This window comes from Hyla sarda, chromosome 1 (assembly GCF_029499605.1).
Source record: "Hyla sarda isolate aHylSar1 chromosome 1, aHylSar1.hap1, whole genome shotgun sequence".
Classification (NCBI taxonomy): Eukaryota; Metazoa; Chordata; class Amphibia; order Anura; family Hylidae; genus Hyla; species Hyla sarda.
Genome location: NC_079189.1, coordinates 389,487,621 through 389,507,263, shown reverse-complemented (window position 1 = coordinate 389,507,263; position 19,643 = coordinate 389,487,621). Strand labels below are relative to the sequence as shown.

The window sequence follows — 19,643 nt, the reverse complement described above, 5'->3', positions numbered from 1 at the left end:
TGGTGTTCACCACGCGCGCGAGTGGTCGCAGCTCTGCCCCATCAGTCCCCAGCAATAACGCCTCTTCAATCAAGCGAGGTGGAACCAAAAAGCCGCCCTGTGTTGCACAGGGGAATATTTTGCTGACAGGACCTAGACAGGAAGTTCCCTGGGCACAGCCATCTTGGAGGTTCTGGCTGTTGCATGCGTCTCTCAGAAAAACAGTCCCTCATAAAAACAGTCATCAGGTCCAATCCCCGAATGACCTAAATCAGGACTCTCACTTTATGTCGCCTCCTGCCCCTATGTAAAAATTGTTGTAGAAGGTGTAACGTTGGAGGTGTTGATAGATACAGGGTCACAAGTGTCTACTATACCTAAAAGTGTTTTCTATCAGCATTGGCATGCTAGTTTACTGTGTGAGCCTGATGATGTTAACTTCCGAGTAGTTGCAGGTAATGGGCAACCAGTCCCCAGACATGGATACTGGGAGCCAACCATTTAGTTGGGAGAACATGTACTTACCGGGCAGGGAGTAATTGTAACTAATGTGACAGATAAGGGGTCTGCCGAGTTTACATTGGGGATGAACATTATGAAAAATTTTTTGCTGAAATATTAGATGCCTTGCATGCCTCTCTTCCACATCTGTCCCCTTCAGGCTAGAGGGCTGCACAGCACCACTTGAAAGTTCTACAGGCGGAGCAGAAGTTTGCCAACATGCAAGGTGAAATCTGCAGAGTACGAGTTCAAGACATCAGGTAGGTGACCTTACAACCCAACACGGAGACCATCATTTGGTGTTGTGCACATACCGGAGTCAAGAATAGGGACTATCAAGCCCTGCTGGAACCTATGCAATTGGAAGATCATTCTCTTGTTCGAGTTGCAAAAAGCCTTGTTATTGTCACCAACGGGAGAGTCCCGGTGCGATTCGTAAACCTGTCTGATTCTGCTACTGTCTTGCCCAAATACACTCCTGTAGCCCAGCTGTACCACCTAGAATCGAAATACATTGTGACAGAACGTCTGGTGGCTCGACAGCATGCAGCTCAAGCGGCCGAAGGATCCGGTGTGAGCCCTCCAGAGCCCTGATGGGCGCAACTCCAGGTTGGAGAGGACACTACCCCAAGGGACCAAGTCAGTGGAATCATCAATGTCGCCAAGAGATACCATGAGGCTTTCAGGACCCCAAAGACTTTGGGAATACTTCAACGATCCAGCACCGAATCCTCACAGGTGATAGCCCACCTATCAAGGAAAGACACCATCCGGTCGCGCCAGGCATGTATCAGACTGTCAGGAAGATGCTGGCCGACATGAAAGAGGCAGATGTCAATCAAGAAAGTCAAAGCCCCTGGGCAGCGCCACTTGTCCTGGTCAAGAAGAAAGACGGAACCATCCGCTTCTGTGTTGATTACAGGAAACTGAACAATGTCACACATAAAGATGCTTATCCTTTGTCAAGGATCAAGGAGTCACTCACAGCCCTCATGTTGGCTGCTTACTTCTCCACCCTGAACTTAACCAGCGGATATTGGCAAGTGCCCATGGCCATGGAAGATCGGGAGAAGACCGCCTTCGTGACACCCATGGGACTGTTCGAGTTTAAAAGTATGCCGTTTGGGCTGTGCAATGTCCCTGCTACGTTCCAGCATCTGATGGAGAGGTGCCTGGGCCATTTGAATTTTCAAAGTGTCCTATTGTACCTGGACGATGTCATTGTGTATTCCAAGTCCTACCAGGAACACCTTAGTCATCTGTCAGATGTCTTCCAAGTCTTAATCAAGCATGGATTAAAGATTAAACCGTAAAAGACTACCTATTGAATGGGCTGAAGAGCAAGAGACAGCATTCCGAGCTCTTAAACATCTGCTGACAGAACCCCCCATCTTGGCGTATCCAGACTACAGTCAGCCATTCTGGCTGTATACTGATGCCAGTTTCGAAGGTCTGGGAGCTGTCCTGTCCCAAGTCCAAGAGAGGCAAGAGCGAGTAATTGCCTATGCCAGTTGTAACCTGCAAGGAGCAGAGAAGAATGATGCAAATTACAGTTCATTCAAGTTTGAACTTCTTGCCCTGGTATGGGCCGTGACCGAAACATTCAAAGACTATTTGGCTGTCATGTCATTCACTGTCTACACGGACAATAACCTGTTGGCCCACCTGAATACTGCCAAGTTGGGTGCCATCGAACATCGTTGGGCTTCAAGATTAGCCAATTATCATTTCACCATCAAGTACAGAAGCAGAAAGTCAAATATCAATGACGATATACTGTCACGGATGACCCCCGGTGAAGAACCTCCTGTCGAAGATGTGTGGGAAGACGTGGGGATGCCCCCATTCTATCAACGGTTCGTGAACCAGAATGTTGTGACCGCATTCATGGACGATGAACCCAGCTCTGAAAAGGTTAAAGACCTATACACCTGGAAGACTCTTCAAGACAAAAGTCGAGTCATGGGGGATCTGTTTGACTATCTTCTGGTGAAAAAGGTGCCAACATGTCTACGCCGGGCCCAGTGTGACTATGATTTGAAACGTCTGTGGCAACAGAGGAAGCGACTGTTTGTGCACAAAGGACTGTTCTACCGAAATTCTTTGGCTCCGGTCTCTGGTGATCAACTTAATCAGATTCTGGTTCCCCGAAGTGACACAGCGATGGCCCTCAACACATACCATGATCAGTCTGGGGACTTTGGGGTCAACAAGACCGAAGCTACTGTCAGGTGAAGATTCTATTGGATCGAAATGCGGAGCAACATTGAGAAATAGTGCAGTGAATGTGCAGTCTGTAACCTCACCAATGTGCGCAAGGATGCAAGAGCCCCCCTCCATTCCATCCAGAGTGAAAGGCCTAACCAGTTGGTTGCGCTAGATTATACTTATGCTCTCACAATGGTGGATCGCTTCTCTAAATGGGTTGTCGTTGTACCCGTTAAAGACCTCACAGCCAAGACAGCGGCCCAGATGTTCTTCTCCAATTGGGTGCAAACCCTTGGGTGTCCGGAGTCTGTCCTTACGGACCGGGGGACAGCCTTCAAGGCCCAACTCTTCCAAGAGCTGTGCAAAAAATGCCTGCAAAAAACTCCGGACTACTGCTTACCACCCCCAGGGGAACGGGCTCTGTGAGCGCATCAATCATGTCTTTATCCACATGTTGCGAGCAGCCTCTGGGTCGAGACAAAAAGAGCGCTGCCCGAACTATTGATGATCTACAATAACACGGTCCTCTGTTCTACGGGGTACACCCCTTTCTACCTGATGATGGGTGAAATGGGCAGCTGCCTAAAAACCGAACATTTGGGCTCCAAGCCCCGTTCAACAACTATACGAAAGCCTCCCTGGAGTGGGTCTCTGTCCACCAGAGAAGAATCCTAGAGGCCAAGGAAATTGTCAGCAAGAAGATTGGTGAGGCCCAGCAGAGACAAAAGGAGGACTACTGTATAACTTTAATGCCTCTGCCAAACTTTTCAGTTGGGCGATAAAGTCTGGCTGTGGAAGTTTCCAAGGACCCACAAGTTAGACTCTATTTGGGAGACAGAACCATACACGGTAACGGCCATACCTTATCTGGAATCTGATGTATATGACGTACAACAGCATGGGCATGAGCCACAAGTTGTCCACCAAAACCGGATCAAGTTATGTCTGAAAAAAGATCTACCAGTTCTCCCAGCACCACCACCTCGAACTGTTAGACCGGCGAGGGAGTACGTCCCAGGCGACGGAATCCATCCCTCTATGGATTCCCCCATGTTCTCTCCAAGTCAGCCTGCGATCTTCTGTGTCTCCACAACCCCAAGGCTGGTTCAACCCACATTAGTCTTCACCCCAGTCCCCGTCTTGTCACCGCTGGCTCCAGCCTATACTCCAGTATCTCGAGTGCCAACTCTTTCACTGGCCTATACAAACCCGGCAGCCAGCGACTCCAGTTCCAGTTAGTCCTGATCTCATACCAGCTCCTGAGTTCACTGAAGAAGAGCCAGCCGCAGCACCAGGAGCTCCAAGAGCTCCAGAAGACACAAGAGTTCCAGACTGTCCAGAGGTGGTGTTGCGCAGGTCCCAAAGGACAAATACCAGCTAGGTACAAAGAGTAAGTCACAGTATATTGTATATAGTTGTACCACATAGTCAGTCTAAGTATAACTAATTTAGTCTAGCCATATGTAATGTCTGGATTAGGACTGTAGCAAAAAGTATACTCCCAGTCCACCATCAACAAATGTACATATGTCTAACATTTCTTCCTGTCCATGTGTACCGGGTACTCTACGGGCCAGAGGGTTCCCCTGAGGTATAAGTCAGACACAAATAGTGACAGAGTACAGCATGGGAAGGTAACTTTATTGTATAGTATAAAATTACCTATTGAGTTCTGGGGAGATGTGGCTAGTGCTGAGGGGCCCCAGCAGCTAAGATATTGGGTAGAGAGCCTCAGGCAGCCTAATCCGCACAAATGTGTTCAAGTGTCGTAATTATGATGAAGCTGCAGTTACAAGGGTAATGAATCCCACATGTTTACCACAAATAGCATGTATGGACATTTTTCCTCAAGTGCCACATGGACTCGTTTTTGTATTGTTTCCCACAATCAGACCTGTGAAGGACATTACACCAATATGCCCCAGGAATTGTTCTCACTAGGCCCCAGTGGCCACTGTTAGTCGTCCACCCTCCAGGACAGGGCGTCAAGGACGGCTGTGTTTAAGAGGGGGCGTTTGTTGTGGCCCAGTACAGGAGGTGTTACCCCTTACCCTTGCTGCCCTGTCAGGCAGCCTCCTGCAGTGTCCCCTGCTGCCCCCCCCCCCTCTGCATCTGTTTATTGTAATTGTATATAATCCCTATGTTATATATGTAACAATGTTATATCTTTAAGACTGTTCACCATGTGATTTGTCATGTGATTGTTACCCAGGAGGTATCAGTGACCAGGTGACCTAGGGATGACCAATGGGACCCCACCAGAGCCTCCCCCATATAAGCCCTGGGTGGAGCCTCTGCACGCTCTCTTAGTCTTTGCTGAGGTCCAGTCAAGTTGTGCCTAAGTGTGTGTACAGAGTCATAGGAGGCCCCGAGTCCAGTCTGCAGCCACAAGCTACAAACCTGCAAGTAAGCCACAGTCACAGTCTTGTCAGTTACAAGTCAGTCAAGTCAAAGTCATCTGTCTAGTCAACGTGGTCTGCATTAAATTGCCCACCTCTACTACAAGTCCCAGCAAGCCCTTAAGGTCTCTGAAGTCACTGGTCACCTCCGTGGGCCTGGCTGAACTGTATAGACTTTTCCACCTGTCTAACCTCATTAAAGCTACTGTTGTCCATTACTTTGTGTCTCAGTCATTATTGTAAATAACCAAACCCCAGGGCCGTAGCCCGGGGTGCAAAACACCTCTGTTTATTCCCCCTCAAAAATGTATAAAATATAACTTTTATTGTTTATCTTAAAATAATAAACCCAGTATGTGATATTAAAATTGTAGTGCCAAGTGGGATGGTATGAGTATGTACTGAGCGATTTGCTCTTAGTATCTAGGGTTCTGCAGAAACCCAATATCCCTTACGAGGCACTAATTAAAACACTAGGATGTTGCCACACTTTGCCTCTTGAAAACGCCGTGGAGACGGTGAAACATGTAGAGGCGGCAAATTAGTGTTTTAATTAGTGCTTTGCGCTGTCCTCATTCTTTTTTTAACCTGTTGAGGACGAATGGAGCACAGGTACACCCTCGCGTCCTGGTACTTAAGGACGGAGGGCATACCTGTACGTCCATGGGAATTTCAGTCCCCACCACTGCTTACATCTATCAGAAGGCATCCAGTGGCAATGCCCCCCCATGTCGGCGATCGCCGCAAATCGCCGATCAATTCAGATCGTCAATTTGCAGCGATTCCGGGCTGATCGGGTCTCTGATGACCCGATAGCCCAGAAAATAGGAATGATTGGAGCTGTCAGAGACTGCTCCGATCACCCTAATCCTCCTATTCCCTGCCATTAGTCAGTTAGGACTAACTGACCAATGGCAGTTGGGGGTGGGGGGGTTAAAGGTGAAATTCCCGCTCTGCCCGCCCCTGGATGTCGGGGCAGAGCGGGGGGGGCGCGTACCTGAGGGACCGGCGACCCTTGGCAGGACCCTCGGCGAGACCAGCGGCGGGATCGCCGGCGGTAAGTGGCGGAACAGCAGTGAAGGTAGCAGTGAAGATCGCCATAAAGTGATTTTTACTGCTGCCTTCTAAGAGTTGCCAAACTACAACTCCCAGCATGCCCAGACAGCCAAAGGCTGTCTGGGCATGCTGGGAGTTGTAGTTTTGCAACATTTGAAGGGCCACAGTTTGGAGACCACAATGTAGTGGTCTCTAAACTGTGGTCCTCCAGATGTTGCAAAACTACAACTTTCAGCATGCACTGACTGTCTGGGCATGCTGGGATTGTAGTTTTGCAACATCTGTAGTGACATAGTGTGGAGACCACTACAGTGGTCTCCAAACTGTAGCCCTCCAGATGTATCAAAACTACAATTCCCAGCATGCCCAGACAGTCAGGGATGCTAGCCGTGTAGTTCTGCAATACCTGGTCCTTCATATGTTGCAGAACTACAACTCCCAGCATGCCTGGACAGTCTCGGCATGCTTGGAGTTGTAGTTTTGCAACATCTGGAGGGCTACAGTTTGGAGGCCACTACTGTCTCCAAACTGTTCTTCCCCAGTTGTTGCATAACTACAACTCCTAGCATGCCCAGACTGTCCAGGCATGCTGGGAGTTGTTGTTCTGCAACATCTGAAGGGCCAGATATTGCAGAACTACACACCCAGCATCCCTGACTGTCCGGGCATGCTCGGAGTTATAGTTTTGCAACAGCTGGAGGCACACTGGTGGGGAACCACTGAGTTAGGAAACATGGGGTCACATGTTGGGGGGGGGGGTCCACTGTTCTGGCACCATGGGGGGCTTTGTAAACGCACATGGCCCCCAACTTCCATTCCAACCAAATTCGCTCTCCAAAAGCCCAATAGCGCTCCTTCTCTTCTGAGCATTGTAGTTCACTCGCAGAGCACTTTATATCCACATATGGGGTATTTCCATAATCAGAAGAAATGGGGTTACAAATTTTTGGGGGCTTTTTCTTCTATTACCCCTTGTGAAAATGAAAATTTTTATTTTTTACGTCCGAATTTAACAAAAGTTTGTCAATCACCTTTGGGGTGTTAAGGCTCACTATACCCCTTGTTACGTTCCTTGAGGGGTGTAGTTTCCAAAATGGTATGCCATGTGTTTTTTTTTTTTTTTTTTTACTGTTCTGGCATCATGGGGGCTTCCTAAATATAACATGCCCCCAAAAACCATTTCAGTAAAATTCACTCTCCAAAAGCCCAATTTCGCTCCTTCCCTTCTGACCCCTCTAGGGCACCCACAGAGCACTTTACATCCACATATGAGGTGTTTCCTTACTCGAGAGAAAATTATTTACAAGTTTTGGGGGGCTTTTTACCTTTTACCCCTTGTAAAAATGAAAAAAATGGGTCTACAATAACATTTTAGTGTAAAAAAAATTGAGATTTTGATTTTTCTCCTCCATTTTGCTGCTATTCCTGTGAAACACCTAAAGGGTTAACAAACTTTTTGAATGTAATTTTGAATACTTTGAGGGGGGCAGTTTTCATAATGGGGTCCATTATAGGGGTTTTCCAACATAAACACCCTCAAAATCACTTCTAAACTTAACAAGTCCCTGAAAAATTCAGATTTTGAAAAATTGGAGAATTGCTGCTATACATTGAAGCCCTCTGATGTCTTCCAAAAGTAAAAACATATCAACTTTATGATGCAAACATAAAGAAGACATATTGTATATGTGAATCAATATATAATTTATTTGGCATGTCTATTTTCCTTACAAGCAGAGAGCTTCAAAGTGAAAAAAAAATGCAAAATTTTCTAATTTTTTCATAAATTTTTGAATTCACCAAGAAATGATGCAAGTATCGACGTAAATTTACCACTAACATACAGAAGAATATGTAACGAAAAAACAATCTCAGAATAAAATTTATAAGTAAAAGCATCCTAGAGTTATTAATACATAAAGTGATAGAGGTCAGATTTGCAAAAAATGCTCCCGTCCTTAGGGTTATAATGGGCCCCGTCCCCAAGGGGTTAAGTGGCACTGTCCAGCAAGCTGGGATGCTGCAAGCAGCTTTATAGGAAGGCTGTGAGGGAGATTTATCAAAACCTGTCCAGAGGAAAAGTTGCTGAGTTGCCCATAGCAACCAATCAGATCGCTTCTTTCATTTTTCAGAGGCCTTTTCAGAAATGTAAGAAGAGATCTGATTGGTTGCTATGGGCAACTCAGCAACTTTTCCTCTGGACAGGTTCTGATAAATCTCCTTCTATCAGTCTGTATCACATGGCAAGGTCAGAGTGTCGTCACAGAGAGAGTGTCAGTGAGCAGGCTGATGAGAGGCTGTGACTGTGTAGGCTTTGTAAGACTTCAGCCTCAGTCTTACCATACACACAAAATAAAATCCAAAGATTAACAATTGTTCAACAACTGTGCGGTGAAAAACCAATCAACGACGGTTCAAAACAGTTAGCCAGCGACAAAAATTTGCTGAGAAATCCTCTTGGATGTTTTTTTTTTACCATTCATCAGCTGTGGTCGTGAAAGCATGGGACCGTCTATCAGACTAGTGGATGAGGACATAATACATTTTTGTAAACAGATCAGAGAACTTTTGCTTGTTTTATAGAAACCTATTACACCAATAATCATTCTCTTAACTGCTATTTTGTCCGCGGGTGTGTGCCTGATTGCCCGTGTAGAAAATGGATTGTTGTTGGACACAGAAAAAACAATAGTAGTTGTGAAAAATATTGCTGCTATAAACAGTTTATACATCTAAGGGCTCGTTCACATTACTGTCAGTTAATTCATGCCCCTTCTCAAATCCGTTCTTGTCTTTTTCAAATGGCTGTAAATGAATCCCATTGATGTCAATGGGATTTTTGAACAGTCCTTTTCAAGCCGTTTGCACTTGTTTGGTTCCTATTCTGTTATTTTTGATGGCAAAAAGACGTTGCATGCAGTATTTTTTCCCCCCGTCAAAAACAACGGAATAGAAACGGATATTATAAATTTAACATTGACGGCTATAGCAAACGGATGAGCCTTTAATGTCATCCGTTTGCACGTGGTTTTTAATATCTGTTTTTGAACAGTTATTACTTCTGAGCATGCTCAGAAGAGGTCACTACTACCTATTCCCATCGTGGAACAAACCTGTGGGCAGCTGGGCAGGCTACATTAGTGCTTGTATTATTACCCCCATCATGGAACAGAGTCTGTTCCATGTTGGGGGTAGTAGTACAGGGGCTGAGGGATTGATCAAACTGGATCTGAGACTTCTGAGACCCGATGCGATCAGAAGTTATTAACCAGGGGAGCAAGCAGCATGCCCCGCTCCACTGTGATGTATGTGGTATTTTACTTTCATTTTTAAATCCCCCACCAGCAGCCCTGAATGTCCAGGGTTTTTTAAATAGGAATTTGTGAGTGACAGCGGGCGGCATATGTAAATAAAAGTGCTGTGGGGGCAAGATACATAGTGCTATGGGGGGCCAGACATATAGTGTATTTCTAATTATTTGCCCCCACAGCACTATGTGTCAAAAGTATTCTATCAGGAGGCATCGGGCCGGATACTTTTTGCATACAGCGATGTGGTGGAGATATGTATATAGAAGCACTGCGGGAGCCAGACATATAGCGTTATATGTCTGGCCCCCGCAGCGCTTCTATATAAATATGCCCCCACAGCGCTATGTGTGACAAGTATTCTATCAGCAGCGCATCAGGCCAGCCGGGGAAGCCAGCTGGCCTGATGTCTCCTGATAGAATTGTTTTGACACATAGCACTGCGGGGGCATATGTATGTAGATATGCTGCGAGGGGCATAGAATTTGAAATGCTCTGCGGGGGGCATATAATTTGAAATGCTCTGCGTGCATATGATAATAAATGCACTGCAGGGGGGGGGGGAATATGTGTATAAATGCGATGCGGTGGAAAAGATATATAGAAGCGCTGTGTGGGGATAGACATATAGCGCTATATGTCTGACCCCCACCCCCCCGCAGCGCTATATATCTTGCCCCCCACAGCGCTTTTATATACAATGGTATTGAAAATGAAAGTAAAACACTACATACATTGCAGGTTAGCGGGGCATGCTGCCCGCTTCCCTGATTAGTAACTTCTGATCGCATCAGGTCTCAGAAGTGAGACCCAGTGTGATCAATCCCTCAGCCCCTGTACTACTACCCCCAACATTGAACATACTCTGTTCCATAATGGGGATATTGGGACAACACTACAGTAGTCTCCCCAGCCGCCCCCAGACTCCTGCAGCCGGTGGAACTACTACGCCCATCATTGAAACAAGTCTGTTTCATGATGGGAGCAGTAGTAGTCGTGGCTGCGGGAGTCTGTAAGCCACTGACTTTTCATACTAACCGATGAAAAACTGATGCAAATGGCATCCATTTGCATCAGTTTGCATCCGTTAGTAGTATGCTCCGTTTCAGCAGCATTGACGGGAGAATGGCGGGACAATAGACAATGTCCATTTAAACCTAGCCTTAGTTTCCTGCTTTAACAGGAAAGGGACCTCAATTTCTGGTAGATAGATACATTTCTGTTTTTGGATGCACAAACTGTGATTTCACTAGCAAAATATGGAACACCATGTCTTGTCTCAGCAGACAAACCACTCGCTCACATATATTTCATGAGCTCTTCCTTGTTTTGCACAGCACAATAGAACAAACCAATGCAACAGCTTGCCTTTTGTTGTGAACCATTTTATGCCTGTCTTTGCAGTAACAATTATTTGTTCATTAATGAACAATTGTAATAAATTTGAAGAGATGCCCAATACATGCCCAGAAAGGGGGTGGCTAGTTGATATCCTTACCTCTTACATAATTTTCATTTCAAGGGCCAAGTATTATTCTTTCAGAAAAGATGGAAGGATTGGCTGTTCTTCGACCTCATGTTAAACTGCTGAGAAATCAATGTACTGGAAGAAGGAAGAGGGGTCTTATAAACCCAAATGGCTCTTGAACAAGTGTTTAGAGAATATCCCTTCTTATGTAAAAAGAAAAATGTAAGTGCTGCTTGTTGAACTGCAAGTTGCAGTTAACAGAGTACTTGTCATATATTTAATATATTGTTCCTTATGTAATTATGACACTTTGCAAATTACTTGCTGTTAAAATTCTCAACCTTTATATGTTTTTAATGTGATTGAAAAAACTTCCACTAGATGTCTCTGTTCTGTTCCCTGCGCAAGTCAAACAATTAGTTTGGTCTCCTCCCGGCCTTGCAGGAGACCTTGGCGAGGGCATGGCGAGGCACAGCTCTCACAGGCTTCAGTGACGTTGTGCCTGCTGGGGAACGCCCACTTTCTCCTGCCCGGGAGCTCACACAATGTGGGGACTTGGACTTGGCCAGTATGACCATTTAGTGGTTTGGGACTGTACCCTTGTTTTGCAGAAAGTTGGGTGGCTTCAAAATATGATTGGGAATATATTCTATGAAAAGTAGGGATCTAGCAGTCACAAGTTGGGACATGCTGTGGCACAAGGCACCACCACCAGGATCCAGCACACTGCACAATTTATGGGGCTGTTTGGCATTGTCACCAATAAATAAATAAACAAACAAAAATCAAAAAATTGTATAATTTTAAGTTTGTATATTTAGAGTAATAAAAATTCAGCAAAAGGTATTTTTCTTAATTATAATTACAATTCTGTTATTATTCCTTCTAGGAGAAATTTTGCAGATCTCGGGAAGATCTCAGGCCAGAAAATAACCAACAAGTTTGAAAATCATCAAGAGAAATTGAACATGTGATGTTGGCTTTTGTTTTGTACTTTTGTCTTATTAAAACATATTCAAACATATGTCTCTGTTGTATGTTTTATGACTTTTAAATCAAGTACAGCCTTTTCTGTAAGAACATAGCAAAACTCAACAGTAAATAAATCTTAATCCCTTACTCCATATTTCTAAACCCAGATTTATCAATCACAGCTTCCATTTCTTAAATTGCTTTAGTAAAATGAAAGCTCAGCTCTGATTGGTTGCTATGGGAAAATCAGGCTAAATCTGAGATAAATCACAATATAACAACATGTTCTGAATAGACCCTTGCATTCCTTTTGCCACCAATATTCATTATAGTCAGCATTACTTTTGCATCTGTTTTTCTAGACCACTTTGACACATGTCAAAGGCTTTTGTGAGATTACATCGTCGAAGGTTAATGTCAGGGGGAAACAAGGGATCTGGTAACATCTTCTTCTCATGGTAATAAAGGATCAGCTAGTTAAAATACAGCTCGACATCTGCCATTAGGTAGAGTGAGAAGGAAACTATACACATGCTAAAATTGGTCTTCAGGTGACCTAAGGTGTCTGGAATTTTTCAAAAGTCACATAATGTTGTGCTTTTTGGAGGATCTGCGCTGCTCCCAACAAGTAGGCAGGAATTATGTGGCTTCAATCAAAGGGCGGTTTCCACCCCATGCCAAATTTACTCATATTTACCTTTGCTAGCAGGCATAAATTGTAGTGCGTGGGCAGCCTGAGATATGCCTGGATTTATCAAGAGATGTGCAATAAATCCTGTACTATCTTACACTACAGGGGGTTTACTTAGAAAAGTGGTAGGATTTACTTACTTAGTCTTAATAATTTCCCCTCAGTGTTCTTGTGATAACTAACACATACAAAGTATCATATAAAAAAAAACACATAGATATTAGTATGCTTAGTAATCTAATGCAAACCTTTATAGTCATTGGGAAACAATAGAGTGCTTACATTTTGGAAAATAAGTAAAATGTACATAAATACAGTCAAAAGTTTGACATGTTGTGAGTACCATAATGGGTAGTTGAGTTTTTGCATGATCAAATTCCTCTGGGAAAACCAATACACTGCACTGTAAAGCAGGTCCTGAAAAACCAAGAGGTCCCAAAAAGAGATAAGGAATCAGTAAAGATAACGGTTGCCAGCACTGAAGAGGAGGAAGTACTTTACATGCAAAAACAAACAAAAACCTTACAAGCGGCCAGTAATTTCAATTGGAAGAATTGCCAAAGCTCAATGTCAGCCTAGGTTCTATGGGCACAGGCACACCAGAGGACCTTATTTTGAGGGCCCACCCTTCTAAACAAAAACAATGCACATTCAGATTTGAATTATTGTCATTTCATTATATGTTGCTCAGAAATGTCATAAATCAGTAAAACCCATAGAATAGCTAAATGGAAGCAAAAATTTATAGGCAGAATACATACACTGGTGTGCCAGTTTTACAATATTTGAGCAGCTCAGAATGTTAGTGAAAATCAGGTGAATAAAATACAAATGCATAATAATAGTAATAATGATACTGGTGCAAAAATTATAGTGCCATACACTGCCAAAAAAAAGATGTAATGCAATGTGCATATAATGAAACCAGAAAACATTCAATGTGTAGTGCCAAAGTATACTATACACGGAGCCATATATTGTATGAATAAGAAAGAGGAGAGCAGGGGGTTTCATGAACTTGAGTGGCAGAAAAAAAATGTCCCTTTCACCTGCTGTAGTCCAAGTATACCCTTCATTGCAAAGGAATGCCCAAATGGCAGTAGCCTCTTTCAGCAAGATAAGGAACTTTTCTATACTGCAAACATTGTTCAGGAATGGTTAGAGGAACATGCCAAAGAGTTTGATGTGCTGACTTAGCTTTTCAATTTCCCACACTTCAACTCTATCAAGCTTCTGTTGGACATGCTGAAAAAAAAAAGTGATCCATTAAGGCCCTACTTTGAGAAATACAAGGCTTAAAAGTTCCTATGATAACAGTACCAAACCTTGATAGATCTTCTGTAGCTGTTTTAAGGAGGCCTACACAATATAAGGCAGGGGATAATGGTATGGCCGATCGATATACACTGAACGCCCACTTTATTAGAGACACCCATCTAGCAGTGTGTTAGGACTCCTTTGGCTTTCATAATCACAACTGTTCATTGGGGCATAGATTCCAGTAGATGTTGAAATTACCCTGCAGAAATTTTGACCATGCAGACAGGATAGCTGCTCGCAGTTGCTGCAAATCTGATGGCGATATTGACAGGCTGAAAGTCTATTCTACTTTATCCCTGCTTTTTTGCATTAAGAACTGGGACCTATACATGCAGGGGAAGGAAGGCTTAGGGTGTGTTCAGACATCAAATTTTGTCGCGGAAAGTTGTGGAATTCCAGCCAAATTAATGTGAATGCAGAATTATGCATTTTCTGCATGAATACTCTATGCACGGAGAATACTGGTTTTAATAAATTTATTGTTAAATCCGCATTTTGTGGAGAAAAGAAAGCCCTATTGACTTTAATGACTTATATTTTTGTGGAACCTAGAATGCGGGATTTTAGCTGTGGGACGTCTTCAGCGAAAATTCTGCAGTGTGAATGGGACTGCGGAATCCCATTAAAGTTGATAAGGCTAAAAAACACATGCAGAATTTCCATGTCCTTCTGCTATAGGTAAACCACAGTTGGTAAGGGATGAACTCCAAATGTCCATCTACATGTTTCCAGTCCTAGTATGTGCCAAAAAAACAAACATTTCCCACACTATTATGCCCCCTCCACCTAAACTATTGACACCTATCGGGTAGGAGTCATCGATTCATTCAGCTTCTGAAAATTCTTATCCTCCCATCAACACGGTAGAACAGGAATATCACCATGCTATGCTTTTCTACTACTTAGTTATCCATTTTTGCTCTTTTTTTTTTTTTTTTACCTATTTGTCTTTCTGTTTCTCTTTAACAGTAATGGCTTGTAAACTGTCCTTCTGCTGTTATAGACCACCTGTACTAAGTCCTGACTGAACCAACTTATATTTTGTATAAAGTTAAAGTGATCAGCGCTGAAAGACTATTAACCTTTTAGAACCTGCAATCAAAGTCAATTGCGGGACCTAAATCCAGTAAAATACTGGTGCTCGGGAGGGATGGAGGGGGGCTGATCTGGACCAGTGCGGGGTGTCGATCAGCTGAAAGGGCGGCCGTAGGCTCCCTACCTTCCTCTGTGCTCTCTGCTTCTCCAGGCTGATTTGGCATGGGGAATAACACTGTTCAATGCTACGCCTATAGCATAGCACTGAACAGTGTTAGCAATTGAAAGATTGCTTGTAATAGTGGGGGGAAAAAATGATGTGAATTACCCCGCTCCCCATTAATAAAAGTTTAAATGACCCTCTTTTCCTATTTTTTAAATAAAATAAACAACAATAATCTGTATGTAATAGTTCATAGAAACAAAACCAACCAAAAGTTGCAAATTTTCTTTTTATTTATTTTATTTTTTATCTCGCTACTCAAGTAATTGTTTTGGTCTTTGCCGTTGGGCTTTGAAGATTTTGTGGTAAAATTAGTGATGTCATTACAAAGTACTATTGGGCCCATAAACAACAATAACTCATATGGATCTGTAGATGAAAAAGTGAAAGATTTATAGATTTTAAAAGACAAAGGGTAAAAAATTTAAACACATATATACAAATTGCTGCATCATTAAGACCTGAAAGATGCCCAATAAGGGTACATTCACATGTACAGAATCTGCTACAGATTTGTTGCTGCAGATTTTAATGTAAACTTAATGCAGCACCAAATCTGCTAGTTAAAAATCTGCAGCAGCATACACCCGTGTTTTTTCCCCCAGATTTTCCCAATTAATTTCAACAGAGAAGTCAAAATCTTCAACCAAACTGCAGTGTATTTGTGAATATACCCGAAGGGTAGGGTCACAGGGGATGCCGCTGCAGTGTATTTCACACTGCACATGCGCTGATGACAGTGGGACTGCAGAGTGAGCTCCCTGCTGTGGCTTGATAGCTTTGTTTGTCCGCTCATAGTGTCGGATTTGGCGCTGTAGAAATCCACCGCTATGAGCAGACACACAGAGCTACCCAGCCGCAGCCAGGAGCTCACTCTGCAGTCCTTCTTGTGAATGAAGTTGGGCCATCCGCAGGATAAAGTACACCCTGTGTGACCCTGCCCTAAAAGACAACCTTTTTAACCTTTAACACTTTTAACGCTAAACACTGCATTAATGGGCTATGTAAGAGGGAAACTGTGTTATGTTTTATTTACAAAGATTTAAATAAAAAAGTCTGTTTAATATGAATTTTGAAAAATATATGAAGTAATGAGTATTTGTTTATGTTCTTTCTTGTAGAGAAGCTTTCAGCAGAGTATGTGAAGCTGTCCCAGGCACCAAAGGAGTTTTTAAGAAAAGAAAGGTAGTTATTTATTTATTCCTTTGTATTTACCTTATATAAAATGTAAATTTTTACTTCACAAGTCAATCGTTTTCATTAGTCGTGGTCTATAACTTAAGACACTGATTGTAGTGGCTCCATTTTACAGACCTTCCCCACCCACCGGCAATTCAGGCCAGTATTTTTTTTATACCTTTCACTAAAATTATGCATGCAAATCAGACAGTTGACAATCCTGTAATCTCATATGACTCCTCTGTGCTCTCTCCTGTCTGATAGTACTCCTCTGTGCTCCCTCCTGTCTGATAGGACTCCTCTGTGCTCTCTCCTGTCTGATAGGACTCCTCTGTGCTCTCTCCTGTCTGATAGGACTCCTCTGTGTTCTTTCCTGTCTGATAGTACTCCTCTGTGCTCTCTCCTGTCGGATAGGACTCCTCTGTGCTCTCTCTTGTCTGACAGGACTCCTCTGTGCTCTCTCCTGTCTGACAGGACTCCTCTGTGCTCTCTCCTGTCTGATAGGACTCCTCTGTGCTCTCTCCTGTCTGATAGGACTCCTCTGTGCTCTCTCCTGTCTGAAAGGACTCCTCTGTGCTCTCTCCTGTCTGATAGGACTCCTCCGTGCTCTCTCCTGTCTGGTAGGACTCCTGTCACATATGGGCAAGGAAGGAGTGCACACTATTATCGCCCACTCACCTGTCCCTGCCTACTTATGTACCTGCCCTAAACGTCAGGTCCATAACCACAGTGACATTGCCTACCTAAGTAAGTGAGGGACAGTCAAAAGATCAAAACAATAAACTACAAAACTGACAAAAGGTCGTGAAAGGCTGGAGGCACAAAACTAACAGAAAAAAACAACTGAACATGCACTCACAAAAATACGTAGTCAGAGAGCCGAGTCTAAACCAGGAGAGCACGAAGTACAAAAACGCTAATACCAGAGAGAAGAGTCAGAGAGCAGAGCCAAAGGGTCAAAATGCCAGCTATAACAGATAGAGTATAATGCTAGCTAGGAGACAAACATAACTCTTTAGCAAGCAAAGACTGGGAGTAGACTGACAGTCTTTGCTTGCTAAAGAGTTCTGTTTGTCTCCTAGCTAGCATTATACTGTATATGTTATAGCTGGCATTTTGACCCTTTGGCTCTGCTCTCTGACCCTTCTCTCTGGTATTAGCGTTTTTGTACTTCGTGTGCTCTCTCCTGTCTGATAGGACTCCCCTGTTTTCTCTCCTGTCCTATCAGACAGAAAAGTGCTAGCCCACCCACACTTACTGGACTTTGTCCATGCCTGTGTTCAGCTTGGACAAAGCCATGATTTTATAAGCCATGATCTCTATAAAAAAGGAAATAACATTTTCTTATGAAGTATATTAGAAAGGTTTTGCCAAGATGTGCAATATATAAAGTTTTATAAAGTTTTTGAATCTAAAAGTGTCCATTTAAGGCATTAAGGGATTAAGATAGTTAGCTGTCTATTCCGCCGCTGAAATTGTTCAGCGCGAAGAAAGAACATGTTCTTGTCAAATGGCTTGAGTTGACAAGAGTTGAGGCTGCTCATATTCTGGCTCCAGGAGGAGTATATTGATTGGGGATAAGGCATATGGACAGAGAAGGTATCCATGACACACATGTATTATTTAGAATTCCCTTATAAGGGTAGAGTCACACATACTGTATATACAGCATATTTCACACAGCATGAAATTTGCTCTACTGTGGGAAATACGCTGCATATTTTCCTATGAGCAGACACACAGGACTACCCGCGGCAGCCCTGTGTGTTGTAAGGTTTGGAGGTGCCTTCAAACCTCAATGAAATATGCTGAGTATATGCTATGTGTGACCCTACCTAAGTGTCACTTGGCAACTAGTAAAAATAGGATCTTCTAATAAGCAATGTAAGGTAAACAGGCAATAGGGTCAGTTGGACAGTTAAACATTGTTTATGTATATAGATCATAAGCAGGAATATTTTCATATTGTTTTGTAAGAGGAATTCCTTAGCATATGCTGTAACTTGGAAATTACAGTATTCCATTACCTATAGCTAATGCTGTAACAGTATGTTATGTTGTAAAATTGAACTGAACCTGAATAAATACATGGAACGAGGGACCATCTGGTAACACATGTATTACTCGCAAAGCTGATGAATCCTGGCATAATTTAAAGTGAGATTCGTGACTCATACTATGCAAATCTGAGGCACAGAAAATACATTTGCTGGCAGTGAGATTATATCACTTTGTTAATCTTGTGTGAAGAAGCAGGTATAAATAGTAGATTACTGCACTGTTCCAATGGCTTTGACAAGCTTTATTTTTTATGTACAGAATGCAAGGTTTCAATTTAAAAGAATTGTCCCATTAAAAAAAGGTCTGTGTACTGATGCATTTAGTGAAATTAAACACATTTCAAATGTACAAGCATTACTGAAAAGGTCCTGTTAAAGTGATATAAATGTATGTTACGGCTGAGGTAAAGTGGATCTTCTGTACTTGTGGATGATGACGTGGCCCGTACCAGGGAGCGGAGTCTAAGGTGCCGCTGGTTTTCACCAGAGCCCCCCGCAAAGCGGGACAGACTTGCTGCGGCAGGCAACACCCAGGTTGCTACCCCTGATACAACTCGTCCACACAGGTGGCCGAGGTTTAACGTGGTACTGGTAGGATGAGGCAACACGTAGTCAGGACAGGCAGGCGGGCAGGGCTGGTGGCACAGTAGCAAGGTCAGGTCATGTAGCAAGAGGTCACAGGGCATGCAGCACAGGAACAAGGTCAGGATACGTAGCAATAGGGTCTGAGACATGGCAAGACACAAACTGAACGCTTTCTCTTAAGCTGATAAGGCAGAAAGATCTGGCAAGGGTCAAAAGGAATTTATAGGGTCATGGAAAAGCAAGAACCAATTAAGTGTGTACTGTCCCTTTAAATTTCACAGAGCTGGCCCGCCCGTGCCCTAGGTGGTGGGGACGCGCGCACCAGCAAGCAGGAAGTGCACGGGGACATTGGGGAAGGTGAGACACAGTGGGCTGGCTGTGATCGCATCGCGGGATGCGAATCGCAGTATGGAGTATGCCGGGCAGCGGAGCAGGAGTGCGTCCGCGGCCAGCATGTCTGACCACGGCGCGACTCCTAGCAATTTACTAATCCCCATGTGTCTGCTTTGCATATGCTCAGTTATGTAAACAAGTGTATGCAAGCAAGAGGGATTGTGGGAAAGTGTTGCTCTGTTGCATAGCAACAGTATACCTCTAGTTCAGATGAAAAATATAGGAAGAGATCAGATCCACGAGGAAAAAAAAAGAAGTGTACATGG

General features: G+C 43.6%; 1 protein-coding gene across 2 annotated transcripts in view; it reads left to right on the top strand.

Moving 5' to 3' along the window:
• SHC3 (SHC adaptor protein 3) overlaps positions 1-19,643 on the top strand; it is a 193,848-nt gene that overhangs the window by 106,345 nt on the left and 67,860 nt on the right. For both annotated transcript variants that reach the window (XM_056525398.1, XM_056525389.1), the window contains one exon: positions 16,282-16,345. In XM_056525398.1, the coding sequence (XP_056381373.1) occupies positions 16,282-16,345 (64 nt within the window). The remainder of the gene's footprint in view (positions 1-16,281; positions 16,346-19,643) is intronic.